At 50.8% G+C, this 17,183-nt stretch overlaps 1 protein-coding gene across 5 annotated transcripts in view; it reads right to left on the bottom strand.

The window, feature by feature from the left end:
* The window catches only part of ANKRD33B (ankyrin repeat domain 33B), an 87,697-nt gene extending 76,797 nt beyond the window's left edge, over window positions 1–10,900 (bottom strand). Inside the window, exons 1-2 of one of the 5 annotated variants that reach the window (XM_082458361.1) lie at window positions 10,339–10,838; window positions 9,680–9,856 (exon numbers count right to left, since the gene is read on the bottom strand). In XM_082458361.1, the coding sequence (XP_082314487.1) occupies window positions 9,680–9,856; window positions 10,339–10,692 (531 nt within the window). In that variant the 5' untranslated portion in view covers window positions 10,693–10,838. Of the gene's footprint in view, window positions 1–9,679; window positions 9,857–10,338 lie in introns of all 5 variants that reach the window. The other 4 variants (XR_014262570.1, XM_082458358.1, XM_082458359.1 and 1 more) reach the window with 4 other exon arrangements.
* Between the last annotated feature and the right edge of the window lie 6,283 nt (window positions 10,901–17,183).

Genomic DNA, 17,183 nt, shown 5'->3' on the forward strand with positions numbered 1-17,183 from the left:
CCCCAGTTGGCCGGGGGCACAGGGGTTTCCCAGGATGTGGGACTTTCTGTGCCAACATGAGAAAATCCTGGGCAGACCAGAGCAAGCTGATCCTTCTGCAGGGCCAGCGGATGCTTCCCACCAGCCACAGCACGTGGAGGGTAAGCCTGGGGACCTCAAGAGAGGAGGATGTGTAGGTGACAAGACACACCAGAGTCACTCCTTCCCCTGCTCCACAGTGCCTCCTGTGCCCCTTTTCACTGCGGATGAACTGGCTCCCCCAGCAACTGGATGCTCTGAAGCATGACGGTCAGCAGGGAGAAGCGTCGCCAGGTGACACAGGTCTCCTCACCCCCATCGGGCCATCGGGCCATCCCGGCGCCGCTGTACATGGAATTCATTTCCTAGAAACCCACCCATTTCCTATGACCAAGGAAAGAAGGCCTGACTCACAGCTCCGCAAAACCTTCCCGGCAGCTGTGTCACCACTGCTGTTTTTAGCGCACGACTACTGTGTTTCCAAATACAAGAGCTGGAAGGTCTAGAAGGAAGCGATGCATGCAGCCTGACCCTCCTGATCGGAGTGGGCAGGGCCAGGCCCTTGGGGATGCCTGGCTGGACAAAGTGGAGGAGAAGCAGAAATGGAAGGAAACTTTGGGCACCCATAGCAGCTGCTTGTTCATGGCAGGACATCACGACAGAATCAGGCCCTGAAAGTCGCGGGATGCACGAGGGCTCCCAGCAGGGGCTCTGCCCTAACTTGAACTCACGGGAAATGCTGAGGAAAGGAAAAGGGCTCGTGACCGTCCCTGGCACGATGGCTATCTCTGCCCTCCTTGAGGTGCTCTCCTTCCTCACTGGTCATCAGTCTGGACCCCGCTCATTCTCCTCCAAGCCTCTGCCTCCAGCCACCCATAATCAAAGGTGCTCCCCAGATGTGCCCAGATGTGGCCCCAGCCCCTGCCCTGCCTCTCCTCCCCCTCCCGCCCTGCTTCACCTGCACCCATGGCTCCAACTGCCACTTTCCTTGCGGGATGAACACGTAACAGGAGATCGACCCTCTTAACTAATGTTTACATTTACAAAAGGGTCCTTGCCAAGCGGACACACCATTTTCTTGACCACTCCTCTTTGGTTAGACGTTTAATTTGCTCCCATCTCTTCCCTTGGTTTAAATTGAACCAGCAGGACTGGAAATCCATCTTGAGGTTAACTCACCCATACAAACAACAGCCGCACTCACCAGGCGCCTATGACTGTATGTGTAAGTCACTTTTTTAGGCCCTAGGACCTCTGTGAGGTGTCGTTAGCCTCATAAAAAGCATCCCCGCTTTCTAGATGGGGATCTAGAGGAAATTGAGGATGGAAAGATCATGTGACTTGTCCAGGATCATGTGACCAACCTAAGCCTGCTATCTTTGGCCGCCACACTTGTTTTCTACTCTCATAATAAAGTTCTAGAGCTCTTCCAACAAGCGTACATACCAATCACCAAGACCAGCTTAAAGTGAGTGTCGATTCTGGTTCTGTATGCCTAGGGAGGGCCTGGGATCCTGCATTTGGGAAAAAATCCCAGAGCAAGGCACGCTGCTAAGTCATTTTACCACACTCAAGTAGCAGTGGTTCAAACACCCAGTATTCCCGGTCGGTCCCATTTCCCCCGTAACCAGCGCTGATCCTGCTTTAGTTTCCAAAATCCAGTCTATTCATGCGATAGGGCTGCAGATTAAAGGTAATGCATGCCTTCCTTCATTTTTACTAAACTTTTGATTTTGAAATAGTGTGTGTCTGAAGCTTGGCTCAAACTCTTGGGTAACTAGCCACTCCTTAATCTGTCTCCATCTTAGCGGTTCACAGAGCCTCACCTTTCCTTTCTGTCTGCCTACTGGTAGGAAGTTGCCCCTTGGGCGTTCTTCCCCAATACCAACATCTTGCATAACTGCAGTACAAGAACAACATGAAATGGCCATTGCTGCAATCCACAGAGCGTGTTCAGGTGTCCCCAGTCACGTGTGTATGTGGCTCTCTGCCATTTTAACCCTCGTGCAGCTCCCCATAACCACCACCAACACAATCTAGAAGCAGGTCTGTCCCAGTGAGAGTACCACCCACTCCTCTCCCCAAAGCTCTAACCTCAGCAACCTCTAATCTGTTCTCCATCCCTCCCTCCAACTGCATTACTTTGCGAAGGTTACATAAACGGAACCATACAGCATATAATCCTTAGAGATGGAATTTTTTTTCACTCAGCCCAATTTCTCCATCTTCCTTTATTTTTAAACTGACTTCACGTGTCTTCCCTTATTCCGGAAAATGTGCTACTGTGAATTTCACACCCTTTACTGGGCAGGCACTGCCCCTGAGCAGGGCTCGTGCCTCTTCAGCAGCCTCACCTCCACACCCCCCTCCGCTGGATGTCCCTCACCAGGGCTGGCCTCTAACCCGAGAGTCGGTTAAATTCCAGAAACAGAAGCCAGAGGGAAATGCTTGGTCCTCCGCCGCATCACATGCCGACTTTGGATGTGAACTTCCTCGGAGATGACGTAGATGTGCCTTTGTAAGCGTACGTTGCTTTTCTGTTACTTTGAAATTGCTCTCAAATCCCACCACTCCAATCCAATTTTGCCACCAAGCCAACTGTCACTTGGGATTTCACGTCTACCTGAATTTCTGTGTCTCTGACTTAGAAGAAATAAATAAGTAAATGCCACCTTCAACTGTCTTTCAAATTCAGGAGCACCATTAAAAACAGTCTCTATTCTTTTTGTACACACACACTGAGTGACATCAAGGATTCCTAACATCCTACTTCATCATAAAATCTGACCTCTTAAGAACACACACACACACACAGAGCCATATAAACACCTTCATTCGACCAGCTGTCTAAAAGAATTACTTCCCAACCGTCCCAATATGAAGCATATTTCCTTTGTTCACATATTTTAACAACTTCTCTACATCCTTCTTATTTCCTTTAATTAAAGGGAATTATATATTGTTTTACATATGGAACTGTTTTGAGTTAATCTGGAGAAATCATAAAATGTCACATGGTTATGATTTAGAATTACTGGCCCAATAGGCTATAAAGCCAGTCTCAAGAAATTTCAAAATATCATGCAGACCATAGTCTCTGAATCAGGTTTTAAAAATTATTTTAGGGACTTCCCTAGTGGCGCAGTGGTTAAGAATCCACCTGCCATTGCAGGGGGACACAGGTTCGATCCCTGGTCCAGGAAGATCCCACATGCCATGGAGCAGCTAAGCCCGTGCCCCACAGCTACTGAGCCTGCGCTCTAGAGCCCACGAGCCACAACTACTGAGCCCGCGTGCCACAACTACTGAAGCCGGCGCGCCTAGAGCCTGTGCTCCGCAACAAGAGATGCCACCATGATGAGAAGCCCGCGCACCACAACAAAGAGTAGCCCCTGCTCGCTGCAACTAGAGAAAGCCTGCGTGCAGCAACGAAGACCCAATGCAGCCAAAATAAATAAATAAATATTTTAATAAAGCTTAACAATATGTATTTAAAAAATTTAAACACCATTCTAAATAACTTCTAGGTCAAAAAATGAGGAAATCATAACGTAAATGAGAACACAACAATAATAAAATATTACATATCAAAATTTGTGGGAAAAAAACCAAAAGTGATACTTTGAAAGTTATATGTAGAACAAACCTGAAGGAAGGAAATAATAAAAAGAAAAGCAGAAATTCATGAAATAGTGAGGAAGGAAACAGATCCAGAACAAAAGCTGATTCTCTGAAGAGACTAATAAAATATTTTTGACAATATGTCACAAAAGAGAGACAGCATAAATTCAAAAATGTAGAAAAACAGAATATAATAATGTTATAGCAGAGATTAAAAAGAGAACTCTGTAAAAACTTCATACTATTAACTTTTAAAACTTAGGGGAGGGCTTCCCTGGTGGCGCAGTGGTTGAGAATCTGCCTGCTAATGCAGGGGACACAGGTTCGAGCCCTGGTCTGGGAAGATCTCACATGCCGCGGAGCAACTAGGCCCGTGAGCCACAACTACTGAGCCTGCGCGTCTGGAGCCTGTGCTCCGCAACAAGAGAGGCCACGATAGTGAGAGGCCCGCGCACCGCGATGAAGAGGGGCCCCCGCTTGCCGCAGCTAGAGGAAGCCCTCGCACAGAAACGAAGACCCAACACAGCCAAATAAATAAATAAATAATAATTTTTAAAAAACAAAACAAAACTTAGGGGAATAAAAAAATGGAACCGTTTCCTAGAAAAATAGAGGTTACCATAATGGATTCAGGAAGAAAGAGAAAATCTGAACAATCCTATAACCATTAGTTACTGACCTAAAGGTCTGATAGGAGGAATTGAATTTTAGTAACTTACAATTAGCTAAATAACATTTAAAGCTTTTCCTATACTGTAGCCATATCTACTAGAAGTTGTCATTCAAAGTAGTTTTGAATAATAGCTCACATATTATATTGATATGAATGTTAGATGAATAAATGAGATTCCAAAAGAGTCCCTAAGCTCTCTTATTGTTTTAGATTTTTATAACACCTGCCTTAGTCTTCCTTTACAAGCATAGGATGGAAAAGAAATCAAATGTTCAAAATCACCCAAACCACCCCACAGAATTTCTAGGTAGCCAATTCCTCATGGGCAGCCAGGAGGCAAAGGGGGGAGGCTCAGAAGCCCCTTGGAGAGGCCCGTGGGGGGGTCAAAAGGAGGATCACGAACAGCTTCCGGATCATTCTAGAACCCAGCTCTCCTGATACATCTAGCTGCCCTCTTCTCTGAGCCCCACTTTCTTCTACAACAAAATTATGGGGACCACTAGCCTCTAAAATCCATTCCAGCTTCAAAATCCCCTGACAATGGTCCTCCTAGGTTTCTGAAACCTTCATACACACACACCCCCCAAAAGTGGCATTAAATCCTATAATCCTTTCCATCAAAATTAAAACCGGCCTTCAGGGGCTGACACTTGTTGATGCTGAATGATTAGGACATGGGAGGGTCTTGATACCCTCTTCTTGGGCACCTATCTGAAATGTTTTTCAATAAAAATAAATTTTAGATAAACAGAAATGCTTAGGGTTAGGGAATAGCATTCATTACAAACTAAAGCAAATTCACACTTAGAGGGTAAATCTGGGCTTGGCTTTGTAACTTCCTTCAGCAGAACTGACGCTGAACCTTATTCTCTCTGCTTGCTTCCTGGGAGCCCTGCCCCTGCCATGGAGAGCAAGCCTGGGCCAGCCTGCTGGAGGACAAGAAACCACATGGAGCAGAGACCAGCCACCCCAGCCAAGACCTTCCCAGTCCCGCCATCTGCAGCCAACCGCAGCTAAAAGCAAATCCAGCTGAGACTGGCTGAGCTGGGCCACCCTTAGCACAATGTGACTGGTGTATACACCCATGAGGTTTCAGTTATTTGTTATGCAGCATTGCTGTGCCCACAGATAACTGATACACTTACGTGAAGAACACATGGGACAATTTTTGATACTACAGTGATGGATAAGCGTCATTACACATTTGTTCAAACCCATAGGATGTCCAACACCAAGGGTGAACCCTAATGTAAACTGTGGACTTTGGCTGATTAGGATGTGTCAGTGTAGGTTCATCAGTTATAACAAATGTACCACTCTGATGGGGGATGTTGACAATGGGGGTGCAGGGCAGAATGTGTCTGGGGGGCTGGGTAGGGGGTATATCTCTGTACCCTCCCCTCAATTTTGCTGTGAACCTAAAACTGCTCTTTAAAAAATTGTGTCCTTTTTTTTTTTTAAATGAAAAAAAACAAAACAAATGAGGCTTTCAACTGCTTCTGGGCCCAGAGCGGCCCCTACCTTGGTCAGTGGAGAAGGAAAAGGCCAACACCTGTCAGCCTGCCCGTCCCAAGCCCAGGCTTTCCCAGGCTCACTTCAGCTTCTCTGGTTTGGCCCCTTGGGCTCCCAGTCTAATCTGCTCATTCTCCCTTCTCACCACCTTTCCCACACTTCAGAATGTGCAGCTAACACACTAACATACTGATACATCCCCAAACAGCAAAGCCAGGCTCCTTCTCTGCTGGATGACCCTCGACAGACGTATGGAGGCCTGAGGCCAGAATTCGCTTTCTGTACCAACTAGCCAGTTCTAAGCGCATGCAGGCCCCTGAATACTGAGGCCTGGTAAATGCAGAAGGGGGTGTGAGTTCAAACTTGATTCTCATTTTAGGGAAAGGTGATTCCAAAGTTTATAAATCTTACTATGGCATTCAAAAAAACAACAAAAACAGAAACAAAACATTTCTCACGTATATGTCAAGATAAAGGTCCCAATCACTGCTACAAATCTATGAAACATTTAAGCCCCCCAGGAGCAAAGGGAGACACCCCCATACTGGGTCTGCAGTGTGGGCCTTCCTGAGCCATAGAGCAAATGGCTGGAGAGGCCTTCGAAAAACTTCAGCAAGAGGCCCTGGAATTTAAACATGCATGAGAAGAATTATATCAAGAAAGGAGTGGGAATTCCCTGGCGGTCCAGTGGTTAGGACTCCGCACTTCCACTGCCGGGGGCCAGGGTTCAATCCCTGGTCGGGAAACTAAAATCCTGCAAGCTGCAGGGCATGGCCAAAAATAAATAAGTAAAAATAAATAAAAAATTAAAAAGAAAAGAAAGGAGTACAATATTTTAAATTTAGCATAATTGGGCCTAATTTGGTTCAAGAGCTGTCTGACATTCAAACTGCCGTTCTGTAACAGTGAACACAGCACAAACACTTCCTTTGGTTTCAGTACTGTCTGCAGAGCTGTCAGGGCTGTAAGGCTGAACCTTGAGAGAGAAATGAAGAATTAAGAAGGAGAAGTGTGGTAGCTTCCACTGTCCCAGCGTCAGTGGGAACAAAACACGCATAAATGTATGAGACAGCAGAGCACACTTTGAATATTGCTGAAGAATTGTTTGACAGATATTTATAGGTTGCATATTCAATTACACCATCCTTTTAGGGCAATAACTATTTTAGAAGACTGTGCTGAGCGACACCCAAAATTCTACGAACCTCAGGAGCCAGGAAAGAACACACCTAAAAACAAGCATGATCCTTAGTTACTCCAACCAAATGAAACCTCTGTCAGCTCAGGCAAACTCTCTTCTTAACTGACCAGAGATCAACAGCTCAACAAAAACACCCCCCCCCCAAAACACCTTTAGAGATATTTTTCTTCTGCGAAGCTGCTGCCGGCAGCACCTGTAATTCTATAGTTAATGCAGTTACCTCGCTCCTCCGGCAAAAGCTCTGTAAGCTTTTTTACTGCTACTAATCATAGACCAGTCGCAAAGGGCTCCTGCCTCAGGGCCTTTGCACATGCTGTGCCCTCTGTCTGGAGTGCTCTGCCCGAGTTATCTTCTCTACATCTTTACTTGAATGTCACCTGTCCTCTCAGATGACCACCCTACGTATACACAATTTCAGCCCTTAGTCTCTGAACACCTGGATTGCCGTCCCCAGCTCCCAGTGCCACTGGCTTAGCTAGGCATGGGAGGAAAGGTCTCCCTGAGGAGATGCCCTTAAGACCAGAACCTGAAGGCAGTGAGTGAATGGCCCCAAGGCCGGACCCTGGCACGCTGAAACCACATTGTTTCCCGATTTCCTGTTTCTTAGCGGGCTGCTCCAGGCCAGCCTCTCATCAGCTAGCCCCCCGGGAGGCCTCTCCGGCTTTAGCACCCACATCGTCCCGCACTGCGACCAACCACACGGCACCTGCCACCACCCCCTTCGTTCCATCTGTCTGGCTCGAATGTCTTCCCACCACCATCTCCAAAAGGCTCCCCTTGCTGGGCTTCCAGAATTGTCCTCAGCTCCCTGCTTCCAAGACATTTGCTCTGCATGTTTATAGGGCCCCTCTCACATCCTGCCTCTGGCTCTAAGCACTGAGTACTATTACTCTCTAAGCACTGGGTACTATTTCTCTGAGTTCTTCCTCAACTAAAAGGCAGAGACTGTTTGATTCACCTTGGAGTCTCCTGCAGCGCCAAACCGTGCTTTGTACACAGTAGGTCTGCAATAACCACTCAACGGTGACTCATTATCCCATTCGCTACAGGGTCATGTTTTGGACCTTGAGACACTTTATTCTTTCGAAGTGTTTCAGAATAGACAGAGGCTGTTTGATAATAGCATCAAGAAGCCGCTGGGAAGAACAGAAGCTCTCGCCTCACCCCTTCAAAGCCCAGAACCCAGGACGCCCTCCTTCTGATCAGAAGATAAAAGAACCAGGGGTCTTGCTGTTGGTGGGTCGAGCGCCGTTTCTCCATCCTGATTTGGTGGGGAGCAGAGAGGAGGAGACTCAAAGCAGAAAAACGAAGGGAGGCTCTTTAATCAAAGGCAAAAGCATAGAGAAAAAGAGCTTTGCCTGGTCGAAGGAATAAAGATAAAACGCTGGAGGACGGCTCTTCCGAGCAAGGAGAAGGTAGGTGAGTGAAAAGCAGGACAAGACAGTAAACACGGCCATGTCAGAGCGCTGTGTGTTAGGGCATCTCGTGCTCACAACCCCAGGAGGTTAGAGCTGCTGTCAGCCCTACATCACAACGGGTAAACTGAGGCAGAGGGGCACTCAGAGGATGGAGCCAGCCTCCTCTGACTCTGCACTGAGGGAGGGGCTTTCAAAGTGGCCCAGAAACTCAGTCCGTCAGACCCAAGCCCCTTGGGGATGGTTTACGTTGTTCTCAGTGGTCTCCAGTGCAGCTGTTTTCCAACTTTTATTTTTTGGCCCCAAAGGAAACAACAAAGCCCAGCCCAGTGGAGCCTCAGAGTGGGGGCTGGGTGAGCCAGGCCCACCCCTGCCCACGGGAGACCCCAGGCTGCCCGAAACCCAGGAGAGACCTACCCCATCCGTGTTCTTCCTGATGCTTATCGGGCTTCCTTTAAAGCAGCCCTGGTTACCTGCTTCAGGAAAGTGAGGTCTCACATAAGCATCTGTTTGTGAAAAGTCACCTTAGTAAAAGCGAAAGCAGAGCCTGCAGAAACAGCACCCATTGCCTGGACACCAGAGGGAGGGCTGAGGCGCAGTCATTGCCGGGTGTCCCAGCGCCACCAGCGTGATCTGCCCACGAGGACCCCGGATTAGCTCCCCCAGCTCTAGGGGCCTCTGGGCCCGCACCACCTGACACCTTACACCAAGTGTAGAACCTTCCCCAAGTTCAAATGCTGTGTCAAGTTAGACCATACGTGTAGCAGCAGAAAATGACCCTCCCCCAGGCTCCTGTCTGCCTAAGGGCTCCTGTCTGCCTAAGTCGGGCCCAGACCAGAGTCAGGGGCGAACCAGCTGGCCCCCTGAGATAAACCAAAGGCACAGGGTCCCACCAGTTCCCAGGGAAATGCACATCTTTCTTATCAGGCGTGGGCTCCCGAGCAAAAGCACTTTCCCTCCCGATTTGTGCCAGGCTGAGGCTGCGGATCCCCCGGGGACCGGGAAATGTGACAATCAGGTGAGATCTCTGCCACTATGCACACAGCACAGACCACGGGCACTTGGCCGCCGTGGTCACCCTGCGGTTTTTCCCTCCAGCTGCTTTGGTGGGTTGTGTTCTGAGAGCCAGTTCCTCTCAAGCCAACTTTTTCTTTCTAAGTGTGTCTCATCGTCTCTGAGTCTCGCCCTGACTGATGCGTACCCCGTGCCTCTCCCCGCCTCCACGCCCGCCTGCCTTACCTGCTGGGCACGCGCCCCTCTGCGGCCCTCCCCGGGGCCTGGCTCTCCGCGGTGACCGTGCAGACAGCCAAGTCGGACATCACGCTGGCAGGTCACCGCGTGGGTCACCAGGAGCGGCCGGGCGTGGGAGGGGGGAGGGGTACGGGTAAGCAGGGGGTCCCAGAGGAAACTCCGAACGCGGGGGCCTGGAACAAGCCGATCCGCGCTCGGGCGTGGAAGGGAAAGTGCAGGGGCAGCGCGAGGGCCGAGGACTGGGGACAAGTGGGGCTCTGGGCAGAAGGGCTCTCCCCGGCAGGCGAGCAAGGGTGACGGTCAGAGGGGACCCAGGGTGAAGGGGACCGGCGAGAGGCTTCCAACCCAGATCCCGGCGCGGGCCTCAGGCGGGAGTAAGAGGACTCCGGGGGCGGGAAACGAGAGGGGGCTGCGGTGAGCACGCGGGACTAGCGGCGGCCCCCGCGGCGCTGTGACCTCGGCAGATCAGTCGTGCCGCCCCACCCCAGCCCGGGATGGGCAGGCCACCCAGGGCTCCACACGTGCCCCACGCCCAGAGAGCGAGGCAAAGGGTTCACCGCGGGCGCTGGACAGAGTCAGGATCCGGGTGGCGCGGGCAATAGGAGGAACGCGGAGGGGACCCGAAACCTGCGGAGACGCCCGCTTACCCGGCCGTTGCGGTCGGTCTCCTGCACCTCCTCGGCGCTGGGCCCCCGCCGCACCAGCGCCCTCAGCAGCCCCACATCGTTGGCGCAGGCGGCGCGCAGGAGGGTCGCCGCCTCCGGGACGGCCTCCGGGACGCTCTCCGCGCTCACGGAGCTGTACTCCTCCTCGCCTCCAAAAGGGTAGAAGGAGTCGTCCGAGGCGATGCTGCGGGTGTCGGGCAGACTCGAGAAGTCCTCGTACTCCTCGAAGTCAGCTGGGTCCTCCCCGGCCTGCGCGTCCCGGGGTGGGGACGGCGACTGCGGGGACACGCGGCGTGCCCCGCCGCCCTCCGGCCCGGGCCCGGCCAGCAGCACCATGCTGGCGGCCGGGGCGCGGGCCGGGGGCCGGGGAGCTGGCCGGGAGCCGGGGACGCGGGGCGCGCACCGAGGTCACGGCCTCTTGTCTCTTGCGGCCCCAGAAAAGCAACGCTCTGCGCGCCCCAGCTCGGCGGACACGCGCGCCCGGCGGCTGCGCTCCAGGACTCCAGTCGCTGGAGGCTGGAGAAAGCCCCTAGGGGGTGGGCGGAGCCGCGGGGGCTTTCCGAGCGCGGCCGGCTGGCGGGCGGGCGGGCGGGGCGGCCGCGCCGGAGGAGGCGCGCGCCCCGGGTCCCGCGCCCGCAGGCCCGATCCTGGCAAAAGTTAAGAGCGAAGCAGGGGCTCCTCGGCGCAGCGGGGACAGCGCACCCGGCTGCTTTGCCGGGGAGCGGAGAAATGCACGCGCGGGAGAACCAGACGCAATAACTACAGAGCCCGAACGCCCTTGTGGCGGGCGGCCCCGCCCCTCCCCTCCGGCGGCCCCGGGGATGAGGGCGAAGGTAGGGGTCGGAGGACGCCGCGAGCTGAGCCTGCTCTGGCGTCGGGAACGCCCAGATCCCCGAGGCCCGGAGCCGCCCAGGGCGTCAGGCCTCCGGGCTGGGGTGGGGGAAGTTTCTCAGCGTCCGAGGCACCGAGCCCGTTTATGCATCTTCCCAGGAGTCTGGGCTCCGGGGCCAGCTTCACTCCCGGCTTCAGACCTGGGCATCCCCGGGGCGCACTGGGCACGGAGGACAAGTGGATGCGTGGGAGGTGGTGTCCACCCCGGTGCCCCTCTGAACTGGGAGCTCCGTGCTGCCACCGGCTAGTCGCAACCCGGGGCGGGACGTGGGGCGCGGGGGGAGGATTCGCGGAGTCCCCAGGTCACTCAGAACCCGGACCAGCTGTGGCTTTCAGGTTACTCCTAAAAGAGCGTCCCTGGGCAGGTGTCCAGGAGCCTCTGGGGGTAACATTTGGGTGGGACAGGACGCCTCCAGGCCAGTAGGGTTCCCTCCTCCTTCACCCCTGGCCAATGTCACCGTGCCCTGGATCTGCGGAGTCGAGACGGATTAACCCCGTCAAGCCGAGACGGGGCGCTGACTCCGCGGCTGGCCACCAAACCCAGAGAGCAGCCCCGCGGGCGACGGCCGTGGGCCCATCCCCGGACTCTCCCTGGCCGGCGCTCGGCCTCTCCCCGTCCGTCCCGGTGCAGGGGATGAGGATTAGCTGCGGGGAGCCCCTGACCTCCTGGAGGAGGGTGCACCGTGGGCCAGATCCTCGTGGAAAAGGCTTTGCGTGGAGGCGCGGTGTGAGGGCGCGCCGAGCCTGGGGTGGCGGTGTTGCATCTTTGACAGAAAGCATCGCAGATCCAGGGGCGGATGCGGAGACCACAAGGCAAACACCACCTCTTTCTCTCTGTCCCCTCTCCCTCCTTTCCTTCTTTTCTTTCCACCGCTCTTGACAGCGTGCCTGCCAGGTGCCAGCGCGTGAGAGGCCCTCGGGGTGCAAAGGTGAACCAAACCGGGCCGCCGCAGGCACTGGGGACAAACCAGAAGACCCTAGGCCCCGGGAGGGCAAGCTGAGGGCTACAGTGGGGAACGCGGTCAGAAATACCCGGGGTGGGCGGTGGAGGCCAGAGTGAGGTTTGAACTGCCTGCCGAAGGCCGCTTGATCTTGAGCCCCTGGCGTTACCCTGCGCTGGGCTGGAACTGCGGTGGTGATCACGCCGGCCTCCAGTGTCCTCGGGGCGGGCTCGGAACGTGGCTTCCTGAGGCAGGGAGGGCCGCGGCCGGAGGACAGCGACTTCTGGTGAAGACAGTTGGACGCGTGAGCGAGCCCTGAGCCAGAAGTGAACTTGCGTGCACTGGCCTCCTTCTGTAGTCCGGGGCTTTCTCTCCGAAGCCCAAAATACCCCAGATCGTTGTTTGCTTTTTACCTTTTTCTGTAACTAGCCGTATTTACGTACATTCCCACTCGGAATTTCCCCCTTTCAAAGTTGATGGCTGTTTTGGTGTTTCCAGAGGCCTGTTAAATGAAGTCAGGGGATTTACAAGTTGAAGTGACCAACACCCCCTCACCCCCAAGGCGGGTTGGGTTTGCTGGCCCTCCTCTCCCCCCAGCCGGCACAGGGTACCCCAGTGGCCTGTGACAGGGTCCTGGTGGAGTTGGGGCAGTGGCCTTCCTGGCTGCAGTCCTGGAGTGGAGCACCGGGCACCCTCTTCTGGAGTGGGCAGCCCCTAGGTCCTCATCCCTGGTCACTTAGCAACAAAATTCAAGCTCTATCTTTAGAGTTCACCACTTCCTCCTTTCCTTCCTCAGAAATTTGGGTGCAAATAGCACTAAATGGTTTAACCTTTAAAGGTAAACTTCTGAAACAGCCCGCTCTGAATAAGGACTCGTCATTTGTGAGTGATCGGACTCCAAATCTAAACTGATTATTTTCTCCTTCAAAAATGCACCCCTTGGGGCTTCCCTGGTGGCGCAGTGGTTGAGAATCCGCCTACCAATGCAGAGGACACGGGTTCATCCCTGGTACGGGAAGATCCCACATGCCGCGGAGCAACTAAGCCCTTGTGCCACAGCTACTGAGCCTGCGCTCTAGAACCTGTGAGCCACAACTACTGAGCCCGCGTGCCACAACTACTGAAGCCCACGTGTGCTCCACAACGAGAAGCCACCGCAATGAGAAGCCCGCGCACCACAACAAAGAGAAGCCCCCGCTCGCCGCAACCAGAGAAAGCCCGTGCGCAGCAACGAAGACCCAATGCAGCCAAAAATAAATAAATTAAATAAATAAATTTTTTAAAAATGCACCCCTTTTACCACAAAGACTAGAGATTCTCAGTGTTGTAAAAGAACATAAAATTAGGCATTTAGATTTTTTGTAAAGTCAACGTTGCATATTATATGTACAAAATCTACATAAGAAGGTGAAAGTAGCTTATCAAAACTGCCAACACACTCAGGATAACTTTTTTTTTTAGAATAACTCTTAAATGAGTAACATTGTGCAAAACTGTATTTTAGGGCTTCCCTGGTGGCACAGTGGTTAAGAATCCGCCTGCCAATGCAGGGGACACGGGTTCGAGCCCTGGTCTGGGAAGATCCCACATGCCGTGGAGCAACTAAGCCCGTGCGCCACAACTGCTGAGGTTGCACTCTTAAGAGCCCGTGAGCCACAGCTGCTGAAGCCCCTGCACCTAGAGCCTGTACTCCGCAATAAAAAAAGCCACCGCAGTGAGAAGCCTGCACACCGCAATGAAGAGTAGCCCCCGCTCGCCGCAACTAGAGAAAGCCTACACACAGCAACGAAGACCCAACATAGCCAAAAATAAATAAATAAAAATAAATAAATTTTAAAACAACAACAACAAAAAAAACTGTGTTTTATCCAGAACTGTTCAATTTCAATGAACTATTCTAATTTATGATTTTTTAAGTGTTGTGTATGTATGGCAATTAAGCAACTTGTTGATTTAGTTGAATAATTTGTCCTTGAGCCATTAAAAAAAAGATTCACTACTTTAGTTATAGTTCTCAAAGAGGCCACCTAACTGTAACACCTGTAACACCAGGAAGATCTTTCAAAATTACAAGCAGTGTATTTAAAGCTTGAAAACCAAATGCACCTGTAATGGCCTCCTCCCGCAACTATGTTTAGAAGGCAAAGTGCTGGGGGGGCAGGATGGGGGACCTAACGGTGGAGCAAACTCAAACCCTCCCCACTGCTCACCAAATAACACCCCACCTCCGGATCCAACGGCAGAATGATTTTAAACACTTCACGTTGTCTGGAATTTAGCATACAAATGACTGTTAACTTTCATTATTATTAAATTTAAAGTATCCATTCGACTTATCATACAAACTGCTCTGCAAGAGCTGCTTCTCCAAATGTGTTGCCCTATTTGCCAGAGAACTAGCTCACGTGAGGTGAATGAGAAATGCTTTTTATTTTTTCTTTTGGAAGGCAGTGTAGCTGGGGATAAAGAGCAGATTGTGATATCAGACAGAACTGCCTTCCAATTCCGTCTCCTCCACTGCTGAGTTGCAACCATAATAGTTCTAAATTTTGACTATTACTGGGTATACCAGTGTGTATTTGACCAAGCTCCTAGTCTTGATATTTAGGACATTCCCAGCATTTTCTTACTGTATCTGTAAAGAAAAAAAATGTTGCCTGCCATTCCAGTTCTACAGAAGTCAAGTCATGAGCCACTGTGGTCACCCACTGACAGGGAAATTCAGGATGGGGGAAAAAAAAAAAAAAAAAAAAAGAGGAAGCATTCTGTGCTTTGGATACCTGCCCCTAGATAGTTAAAATACACATCTAAGGAAAAATTTCAATGATCCCAGATTCTTGCACCTTCCCATACAGAGAAAAGCACTAAAATCATTAATTTGAAGACGCTGTCCTTTGTGATTAGCGGTGATCTTTTGATGTTCGACTCCATTTTTTTTTCCAGCAAAAAATTCGTATATATTCTGGCTTCCCCCTTACCTCTTTCAAAGCAGTACCTTGGAGCTATCTGAGAGGCTGTTTCCCAAACTGTAGTCCTCAGTAAGATCCCCGAATAAAACTTCACTTGCAACTTTTATGTTGTATGTTTTTATTTCAGTCAACACATCCAAATGCATCCTTACTTCGTATTTTCTTGAGAGAACCTCCCACGTCAGGTGGCTTGAGCATCTTAAACTTCAATATTTTCTTAACTGCTGTGTTCAAAATGGTAACCCAAAATCTAGACTACTGGGAAAAAAATTCAAGAAATGTATAAAAACTCTTCTCAAGGAAAGAGACATGACTCAATGGAGAGCCATACCATGATCTTAGATGGGAAATCTCAAATGAAAAGAAAATTGTTACTGAACAAAGTTCGTGTGCCCAGGACAAAGTGAGGCCAAGTAAACCGAAATGTCAGAGTTTGGAGCAGAGAGAGGTTTACGGCAGGGCCAAGCAAGGAGAACGGGTGGCGCGTGCTCAAAAAACCTGAACTGCCTGATGGTTTTGGGGGAAAAGTTTTTATAGGCAAAATTTGGGGTGAGGGCTGAAGGGTGTGTGGCTTTCTCTGATCAGCTGGTGGTGAGGTAACAAAGCAGTTATCCAGGAATCTTGCACTCAGCCTGAAGTTGCCATTCTGCGCCTGGGTGACGGCCTTGTTCTGCAGAGGAACTCAGAAGTGTTGTTACATATATTCCTTGAGGAGTTCCTAGGACCCTGCTCCAAAGCTGCACTGTTGTTTCTTGACCACTCCTCCTTTGTTTCTGCATCCCCTCCCTTCCCTAATTAGCAACTGTCCGAACCCGCCCTTTGGGACTCAGGGAAGGTCAAGGAGGCTGAATGAAGCCTGTTTCCTACAAACAAGAAATGGGGGACACAGAAAGGATTTGTGCCTGGGAGCCGCACAGGGTCCCACTTGGTTTCAGAACCTGCTTGTCTCCTACCGTTCTAGAAACGACCAAATTCCAGTGGAAATTCATGGCCTGGGGGTGGTGCAGACACAAAATTAAAGCAGATCTCATGAGATAATACACATCTAATAATTTCCTTTGCTGTTCTTTAAGCTTCCAGAGCTGGTTTCCATAACAGCAACTAAAAGCACTTTAATTCTGCAAAAATAAATAAATAAAGCATATTTAGAAACAACAACAGGGGTGAGGGATAAACTAGGAGTTTGGGACTGACATATATACACTACTATATATAAAATAGATAGCCAACAAGGACCTACTATATAGCACAGGGAACTCTGCTCAGTATTTTGTAATAACCTATGAGGGAAAAGAATCTGAAAAAGAATAGATATATATGTATGTATAACTGAATCACTTTGCTGTACACCTGAAACTAACACAATACTGTAAATCAACTGTACTTCAATTAAAAAAATAAAAATAAACAAAACAACAAAAAACACCAAATGGGGGAAAAAATTAACTGTAGGAAAAACATTCATTGTGCCACCTGTTACAAGTGGTTGATGGCTGGAATATAGGGAGATTGCCTGCAAATCAAGAAGAAAGCACTGGGCCTATCTATCCATTTTGTTAATCCTGTTGTCCTCTGGTGAGTGGCAATATAGCTTGCCAAAATGAAAACGGCTGTTTCTTGCTTTAGGTGGTGATGCTGAAGGCTGGGCCTCTGTGCACTGGTGCCGAATCAAATCTCAGAGACAGAATTTTGCGTGAAGTAGAAAAGAATAGCTTTATTGCTTTGCCAGGCAAAGGAGGACACAGCGGGCTCCTGCCCCGAAAAAACTATGTGTCCCAACCCAGAAGGATTTGATGAAGAGTTTTATAGCAAAGGTTCAAGGGTGGGGTTGCTGATAAGATTAAGGTGTGCGCAGGGCCTGCACTCCTCTAATTACCTGGCCTCAGGTAATCTTCTTGATGAGCTTCTCTGGTTCTTTTAAGGTAGCCTCAGTTGGTTTCTTTGCTGCTCCTCCCTTGATTAGCAACTGTTGGATCTGCCCTTTGGAACTCACGGAAGGTCACGGAGGTTGGGGTCCGTTCCCTAT

The sequence above is a fragment of the Balaenoptera physalus genome (genome assembly GCF_965194825.1).
Source record: "Balaenoptera physalus genome assembly, chromosome: 3".
NCBI classification, from domain to species: Eukaryota; Metazoa; Chordata; class Mammalia; order Artiodactyla; family Balaenopteridae; genus Balaenoptera; species Balaenoptera physalus.